This window comes from Grammomys surdaster, unplaced genomic scaffold, assembly GCF_004785775.1.
Source record: "Grammomys surdaster isolate TR1022 unplaced genomic scaffold, NIH_TR_1.0 307976, whole genome shotgun sequence".
NCBI lineage: Eukaryota > Metazoa > Chordata > Mammalia > Rodentia > Muridae > Grammomys > Grammomys surdaster.
The window spans coordinates 1-8,854 of record NW_021625817.1 but is presented as its reverse complement, the minus strand read 5'-3'; the positions used below and the strand labels follow the sequence as shown (position 1 = coordinate 8,854).

Here is an 8,854-nt window from a genome sequence, read left to right as displayed (position 1 = left end):
CACTATGCCCTGCTTTAGGTATGGAATTTTTCAAAAATTAGAAAAAACATACAACAAAAGAAACCTTATATTTTAGTTCAAAGTTTCTTGCATTTGGTCCTTGAGAAGATTTTTCTTTTAAGTTATAGAAAGACAAACAAATGAACAATGATATAACACCAAATCGTACCATCTCCAATTGGGCCTCCCCGAGGCAGGTTTCTGTACCGTCTCCCTGGTGTCAGGCCACATATCACCTTGTCTACTGGTCTCGCTACTTCGACTTCCTGGGTTACCTCAGCAAATCTCATGACTTGCTGAAAATAAAAATCAGAATCTGTGAAAGCAAGCCTACCTGTCCTTCTTTATGGATGACTAAATAGTCTGTCTGCATATCCAGTGACCCTGAACAGATCTACAGAATGCCATTCTTCACATCCAAGTAGCTGCTTTCCCTAGAGAAACCAAACTGTATAGGACAAATTACACTTAAATTACCAAGCTTTCTTCATAGTCTTCAGCCTTTGGATTCACACACACGATCATCCGAACTTTCCCCTCTCCATCGAAGTAGTTCTTGAATAGATGGGTTAGCTTTGAATCTCGATACGGAACCATCTATAAAAACATCCAAAAGCTAAGCATATTAGACCATAAAATGCACAAACTAAACCCACAAAGAAGCTGGGGAAGGCTGCTGTGTACCTTGTTCGTTCCATATGTCTGATTCTCTCTCAGGACTTCCATGCATGTTCTTAGTGTCATCAAGGACTGATTAATGTTTCCTGAGAGGAAGTAAGAAACAAAAGACATGTGAACCAGCAAGACAGGAGCTGATGAGGCTGTGCCTGTAAATCCTCTACTCCACTGAACTGCTAGACTCATGCTCAAGTTCAAGAGGTGCCCATGCATGAGCCACTGTACTTCCAGTCTTCATTCTGAATAGCCTCAGCATCTTTCAGTGACTCCATAAAAGGCTCTGCAAATACAATATTGCTCGTTATTTTTATTTTATGTGTGTTGGTGTTTTGCATGCATGTATGGCATCTGTTTGACGGTGTTGGATCTCCTGGAACTGAAGCTACAGACAGTTGTGAGCTGCCATGTAGGTGCTGGGATTTGAACCCAGGTTCTCTAGAAAAGCAGTAAGTGCTCTGAACTGCTGAGGCATCTCTCTAGCCCCACAATATTACTCTGAAAAAAAAAGAGAAGAGAATATCTTTAATTTTAATTCTACTCAACTATATTCTTTGTGTTTGAGTGTTTTTGCCTAAATATAAATGTAAATGTACTGCATGTCTGTTTGGTGCTCACGAACGCCAGTGAGGACATCAGATAGATCCCCTGGAACTAGAATTATGAATAGTTGTGATAGATCTGAGCTCTCATGTGGATGCACAAATTAAACCCAGATCATCTAGAAGAACAACAACTCCCTTCCTCCCTCCCTTCCTTCCTTTCTTCTCTCTTTCTTTCTGGTTTTCCAAGATAGGATTACTGTGTTTAACAGCAGAGTCCTGTCTATCCTGGAACTTGCTTTGTAGACCAGGCTGACCTATCTCTCTGCCTCTGTCTTCCAGGCGCTAGGATTAAAAGTGTGTGCTACCATACCTGACCCAACAAGTGCTCTTAATTGCTGAGCCATCTCTCTAACTCGGGAATTAAATATGACACTGAATTCTGTGGTGATTTGATTGAGAGTGCTCCCCACAGGCTCATATGTTTAACTGCTTGGTTTCCAGTTGAAAGAACTATTTGGGACGGTTTAAGAGGTAGAGCCTGGTTGGTGGATGTGTTTCACTGGAGGCGGATTTTAAGAAGGTTTCAAAAGCACAAGCATTCCGCGTCTCATTCTCTATCCCTGCACACCTCTGCCTCATGGTTGTGAATCACATGATCACAGTTACTCCACAGTAACCTCTCAGCTACTGCTCCAGCACCATGCCTTCTTGTTGACTATCTCCTGGCCATGATGGTCACCGACTCACACCTTGAAGCTGGAAGCAAGCCCCCAACTAAGTCTTCTTTTCTCTGTTGCCTTCATGGCAAAAGAAAAGTAACAGTTTCTTCCAAACCCTAAATTCTGTCATAGACAAAGTCATTTACTTGGCTTTCTTTCTTTTCTAGGAGTGGTAGTGCTGGAGATTAAACTCAGGCACCTCATACATGGGGGCCAACTACATCCAAAGGGACCATTTCAGACTACAGTTAGAAAGGGTCAGAAGTCCCTCCTACATGTGAAGAGACACTGTTTCTAACAGTCAAGTGTCTATATCTCAGCAGTAGTCAGCATGCTTTCCATTTCTGACCTGTCTCATTTGGATTTCTGAGCCAAGATAAGGCTAGTGTACTAATCCCACCTCTAAGAATTCAGATCTCAATTATAGGCCCAAGTGCTAAAGGACTGTTTATCTCTGAACACTGAAGCCTCCTATCTCCATCATGGCTATCAGATAGATCATTCAGCTAGACATGATGATACACACCTGAAATCCCAGTACTCAGAAGGGCTGAGGCAGGAAGACCAACAGCCAGTCTGGACTACCAAAACAAACAAACAAACAAACAAAAACCAAACCACCAAACAACAACAAACAAACAAATCAAAAGACAAACAAGTTAACTTAGGTGGGAAGGCAAGGTGGCTGACCCAATAGAAGTACTTGCTGCCAAGACTGAAGACCTGAGTTTCAGGATCCATAAAGGGGAGAACCTTACCTTCTGACCTTTATGTACACTCTGAGGCATGCAGGCACACAAATAAAATGTTAATTTTTTAAAACATAGAAGATGTAAAGAGTAAGTTCAATAGTTAATGTTATTGCAGTGATTGCCGACACCACCCAGCGATAAATAGAAGCTGATGTTCCAAGCTGTTGAAAGTCAGAAGCCCAGCCCTGCGCTCACCGGCTTCGCGGAGTCTGTTCCCTTCTGCTTTAGTACGGTTGGTTCTTTCACTTCCAGCAAGATCTACCAGAGACAGCTGGCTTACAGTAATTTGCTCTTTTTCCTAAAAGGGAGAAAATCAACAATCTAAGCTAAATTACACCCTTAATCCCAACACTTAGGAGGCAGAGATAGGATCTCTTATGAATTCTAGGCCACCTTGGTCTACAAAGTGAGTTCCATGGCTACAAAGAGACTCCCTTTCTCAAAAAGCAAAACCCTGTCTCAAAAAGTAAAAATAAAAAACAAAAAACAAAAAGATCCAGTTACCATGGTCTTAAGTCTTAATGGCAGTGTATGCACACAATACGAATGACCAAAGCAGCCGAGGATGAGTGACACAAGCTCTTGTCCTCAGAACACATACTGGATAACTTCTTGAGAACAAAGACTCTGTGCCTTTCTGCTGTTACAAGTATTATTTGTATTCTAGAACTGGGAATTCTAAGCTTTGTCCTCAGCAACACATAACAAAAACAAAACAGGAACCTCCAACCTGCCCTACCCTTCCCCCCCCAAAAAAAACCCACATTAACTTAACAGTTTCACAGTACTCTAATTTATTTAAAGTCAGTCAAGGCAGACAGGCCTCCACAGGTACACACAAATGGTACAGACACCTTCAGGCAAAAACATTCATACACATCATTTAAAAATAAAGCTTTAAAAAAGAAAGTTAAATGCACCGAAATGATATTGTGCTTTAGCAAGAATTCACATTCCTAGCATTTAAAACAGTCATTCATAGGAAATTGGGTGTGGGGAAGACTTGTTGGTGGCCATTTTCTGACTAACATTTGACTGTCTAAGCCAAGTAGCAGACAAGACACTTGACACTGCTTCCCTTAATTCTCACAATCTTATTATGAGAAGGCCCTCTTACACAGTCAAGTCAGACAGCTGGGAAATAGGCAGGAATCAGAACTTTCCCACCAGCCTGGACACGGCCACACTGAACAGTTAAAATCATGACCAGTCCTAGCAATGGAGGCTGAGGCAGGGGATCTCTGCCAAGCTCCAGTGAGATTCTGTTGTCAAAAACAAAAGCCAGGCATGGTGACACATGCCTTTAATTCTGGCTGTTGGGAAGCTGGGGCCAGCTTTACCTATACAGTAAGAAATAACCAAAAACAGAGACAATAGAGGCCATGGGTTTGAAAAGCAGCAAGAAAAATTACAGGGGAGGGCTTGGGGAGAGGAAAGGGAAAGGAATTATGTAATTACATTATAATCGTAGAAGTAAGAGAAACAAACAAAGGTTCAGAATCCTCTGGCCTCAGCAACCGAGACTGTCTCAATGCACACACATCCCTACAGAGCTTTCAAGCTTCGCAGACTCTCTCACAACACTGACAGACGAGTGCCACGCATGCCCTACCCTAGGATGAGACGCAATACAGAGCCCAGAAACAGTACTACATGAAGAAGTCATCAACTGTAAGCTGTATAGCTGTTAACTCTACAGCAACATTCATCACCATGGCAACAATTTAGGTCATCTTCTACCAATGAACACATTACCTGTAAGACATTGTCTCCATCAGCATCCAGAGGAGCCTGGACAAGTTTAATGGTGAACACGCTATGTGAGCGACTGGACTCTCTATTCAGATGGGTGTGAGCAATACGTCTCTTTTTCTGACCTATGATGACAGAAACCACTGATTATACCTGAGCTCAACCACTTATCATACCTGCTTTCTAATCAACCCAGAAGGATGCTGTTAAATCACACTAACAACTCTGAGGCATAAAATGCTCACACTTTAATTTCTATTTGTTTCTAACCTCTCCAGAAAACTTCAAAAGCCTCCTCCGTAGATTTCACTTCGATCTCGGTACATCCTGCAACATACATATTGTGGTTCTTATCTTCTCGGAGCATCTTAGATTGTGGGAGTCTGTGGGAAAGAAAGAGGACTTAGTTTCCCCAATGAGATACAACTGTCTTCCTTTCAGAGTAGGTTAAGTGCCAAGCAACACAATATCCCCTTGCTCCTCTGCTTGTTGACAGAACCCAGAGCCTCATGTGCATGCTAGCCAAGTGCTGGACCACTGAGTACATCCCCAGTTTTCCTAAAGTTTACTTAGCTCATGGTTCTAAAAGCTGGATAGTCCACAAGTGTAGCACTGACACCCAGTAAGGGCCTTCCTGGGTATTATGACAGAAGCACCACATGGTCAGAAAGCATGCTCCTAAGACATCCATTCTTTAATGGACGTAAATTTACATTAAGATCCTCCCAAAAATATCACCATATGTGGGCCTAGCTAGGATATAATATCCTTTTTTGAAATGCAACTCAGTAAGAGCCACAGTAATTATATGCTCAACCAGAGTTCATGTATTTTTCGTATTAGTGAGCACACCGACATTAGTGGACTTCAGTCTGTTTGTAGCTTAATGGTTTTCTAAATCCAGCTGTTTCTACAGTAATGTTCATTTACACATACATATACACAAATGTTATATGCAAGACAAAGGGCTCCATACTATTTACGTTCTAACTGGCTACAGTAAACATAGCATGCAAGACCAGCCTTTAGCTGAATTATAAAACCACCCACAGTGGACTAGTCATTTGACACAAATTTTTTGTCAGCTCTGGAACAAAGATAGGGACTTTTGTAAAGCTACATGGTAACTGGTCTTCACATTCTGAAAGGCAAGACCCAGAGTCCTAAGGAGTAGCATTTATCTCTGGCAGAATGGTAGTGCAATATGGCTTTACACTAATCAGCAATGGATGAGTAAGAATTATGTGTTCAGACAAAAATCAATTCCATAAAGATCACCAGGACACAGACACCCAAAAAAGCTACAAACTCCCAGCACTGTCAGGGTGCTGAAAGGTGCCCCAACAGTACCTGTACGACAGATTTGTCTCAAACCTAAGGAGAAATTGTCAAAAGCAATTTCCATGATTTTCAGGTTACTTACTATGTCTTAACCCACTGGTTTCCTGATACAGCTACAATCTAAGTATTGCCAGGCAGTGATGGCACACGCCTTTAATCCTAGAACTCAGGAGCTAGAGGCAGGTGGATCTCTCTACTGTTTCAGGACAGTCAGGGCTACACAGAGAAATTCTTGTCTCAAAACAATAACAAAGAAAATGGAAGAAAATCATTCATCCAACATGACTATGATTATTATTTCTGTACACCCTGAAAACAATTGCAAGCATTATCCCCATTTAAACAAGTAACGAACCATGGCTTGCTGAAGGTAGTTTTCTAGGTTGACTGGAGACTCTCTTCAGTACTTACTTGGGCTTTATGGGATCAAACTGCACTTCTTCCAGTAGATCATATATGTAATTATTATAGATTTCAATGTACGAGACAAATACTCCATAGACACTGTCCTCATCAACTTCTGCTTTGCAGAATTCTTGCACATTTATCATATCTGCAAATTCGGGATCTGCTTGTCGCCTACAACAAGAAAACAAATATCCTTACTTCAAAATTTACCCGCTATGAGTTAGAATAGAAAGCAGATAACAGCTGTCTTGGATGGTTCTATGTCAACTTGACACAAGTGGGAGTCTTTGGGAAGAGGGGCTCTCAACTGGAGAAAACACCTCTATAAAACTGGCCAACAACAGGCAAGTCTGTCTAGCATTTTCTTCATTAATGATTGATGTGTATTACCAACCCTGGGCAGGTGGTCTTGGGTTGTGTAAGAAAAGTAAGCTGAGCAAGCCATGGGAGCAAACCAGAAAACAGCATCAGCCATGGCTTCTGCATCAACCTCTGCCTTGAGTTCCTGCCCTGACTTCTCAGTGTTGGACTGTTACTTGGAAGTGAAAGATAAAATAAATCCCTTCCTCCTCAAGCTGCTTTCTTGTTCGATGTATTTTATCACAGCAATAGAAACCTAACTGAGACTATATCAGAGTGAAATCTGCAAAGTCTGACAAATGTTCTGTCACATAAAGCTGAAATCATAAAGTAACAACGTTATTCAGATTCAAGGTGGGTCAAGGACACCCTAAGCCCTCAAGATGCACAACACAGGAACTCACCCTCCTCCCATTCAGACATACATATCCTACATAAAACCCGGGCACTCAAGAGTGTGCCTCAACTCTGACCTCACAAAAGTCAGTTGTAATACCAACTTTTCTAGTATTTACCTTCTCCGGATCTACAGAAACTGTAGGAGAGAATTCCACCCACCCTGGGTCACCTACTCACTTGCTAGAGGGGGTCTTTGGAATGGGCATGGCTTCTCTTTTCTGCCGTTCTAACAAGGCATCGACTTCACACTGAATTTCCATGCTGTTCCTATCATTAGTCTTAAATACCTAAAACAGAGACAAAAAGACTTGAAAATAAGAACTTTACTTAAAGAATAGGAGCATTTAAAAACAGGAAGCACTTTAACATTTAAACCTAGGGAAAGGGCATGAGACAGTTCTTGATCCTCTTGTTTATACCACCCAAGTGCTGCCACCACAGGCCCGCAGCCAATGTGCCCACCACATGTAACAGTCAAAGTAGTTCCAGTGTCTTTGTCCTTCCTCAGTACTTCATCCATACATGTCCCAGGCCTGTGTCTATAGTAACAGTCACAAACCAAAAAAATTGTACATACGCAACGTTTTGCTTGAAATGACCCTATGCTGTTAAAGATCATGTTTAAGCAACGAGGAAGCAGGCCTCCGGACCCCGGAGACCCTGTCATCGTATAGGTTTTTCCACTTCCTGTCACGCCATAGGTAAATAAAAGACCTACAGTGTAGCAAGTAACAATGAGTTATAGTCTTAAAGTCCCACAGAACATTTCATTGTATTTAAAACACTAAAATTAACAAATCCCAAAGGGCATTGCTCTAATGAATTAAATATGAATTCATTGTCAAGCCAAATATATAAATATTACAACGTTTTATCACAAGATGAAACAGGGAGTGCAACAAAACTCCAAGAATCATACCATTCTTCCCATGAATGAGGTCGTCTACTAAGGGATTAGCAACAATATCAAAAAGTTCTTTCTGGGTGGTGTGCGTCCCAAATACCCATTTGAATGAATACTGAGTCTGTGGAGAAAAGAAAGACATCACCACATGAAATTCCATTAGAGCTATATCTGTTCTATGCTTGGAATGTTTCTGTTGTGAACATTTCAAATCCAGACATGTAAAAAAAAACCACAAAAAACCAAAAACCAAACAAAAACAAGAATGATCTTTAGGCTTGGAGCCTTCAGTAGTCAAAATGTACATACATAAATCACAGCTACCATAATGAATACCTTCAGTCCTAGCCACTGAGGAAAAGTGAAGAAAAGTCACTGAGTCCACTAAGGCTGCACAGATTAAGAGTGACCAAAAGTGAGCATGTATAGCCAGGGCTACAGAAGCTGAGACAGGAAGTCTGCCATGAGTTTGATGGCAGCCTAGGCTACAGAGTCATAGGCCAGACTTGGCTAGTGTAAGATCCTGTTAACAAACAAGGCAAAACAAGGTAATGACCTATAATCCTAAATTTATGCCAGGCAGTGGAGGCACACTCATTTAATATCAGCACTGAGGAGGCAGAGACAGGCTGATCTGAGTTTGAGACCAGCCTGGTCTCCAGAGTGAGTTCCAGGATAGCCAAGGCTATATATACAGAGATCCCTTCAAAAAAAAAAATCAAAATATGTAAATAAACGTATTAAAATTTTCAAGCATTATAGTTTCTATCTGTTCTTTCTTTTCTCTTTTGTTCTTTGGAGTGTGTTTGTATGAAACAGTCTGGATGTAGTCATGGCTGGCCTAGAACTTGCAATGTAGACAGACCAGGCTGGCCTTCAACTTTAAGTGATCCTCCTGCCCCTGCTTCCAAGTGCTAGGATCACAAGCATGCACCACCACCATTGGCCACAGCTCTCTATTTGTTCTTTACAAAGGTCTATGTAAAGCAGCAAGAACCA

At 41.5% G+C, this 8,854-nt stretch overlaps 1 protein-coding gene across 1 annotated transcript; it reads right to left on the bottom strand.

The window, feature by feature from the left end:
- Nucleotides 1–122: 122 nt before the first annotated feature.
- On the bottom strand, nt 123–7,976 carry LOC114616156 (kinesin-like protein KIF23; the record flags this gene model as incomplete). The annotated part of the gene is made up of 10 exons (XM_028761679.1): nt 123–296; nt 478–597; nt 685–764; nt 2,887–2,989; nt 4,447–4,568; nt 4,714–4,826; nt 6,196–6,363; nt 7,129–7,238; nt 7,529–7,665; nt 7,871–7,976. Coding segments are annotated over 10 exons (1,233 nt in total), but the record flags the coding sequence as incomplete, so codon positions are not given.
- Nucleotides 7,977–8,854: the final 878 nt, after the last annotated feature.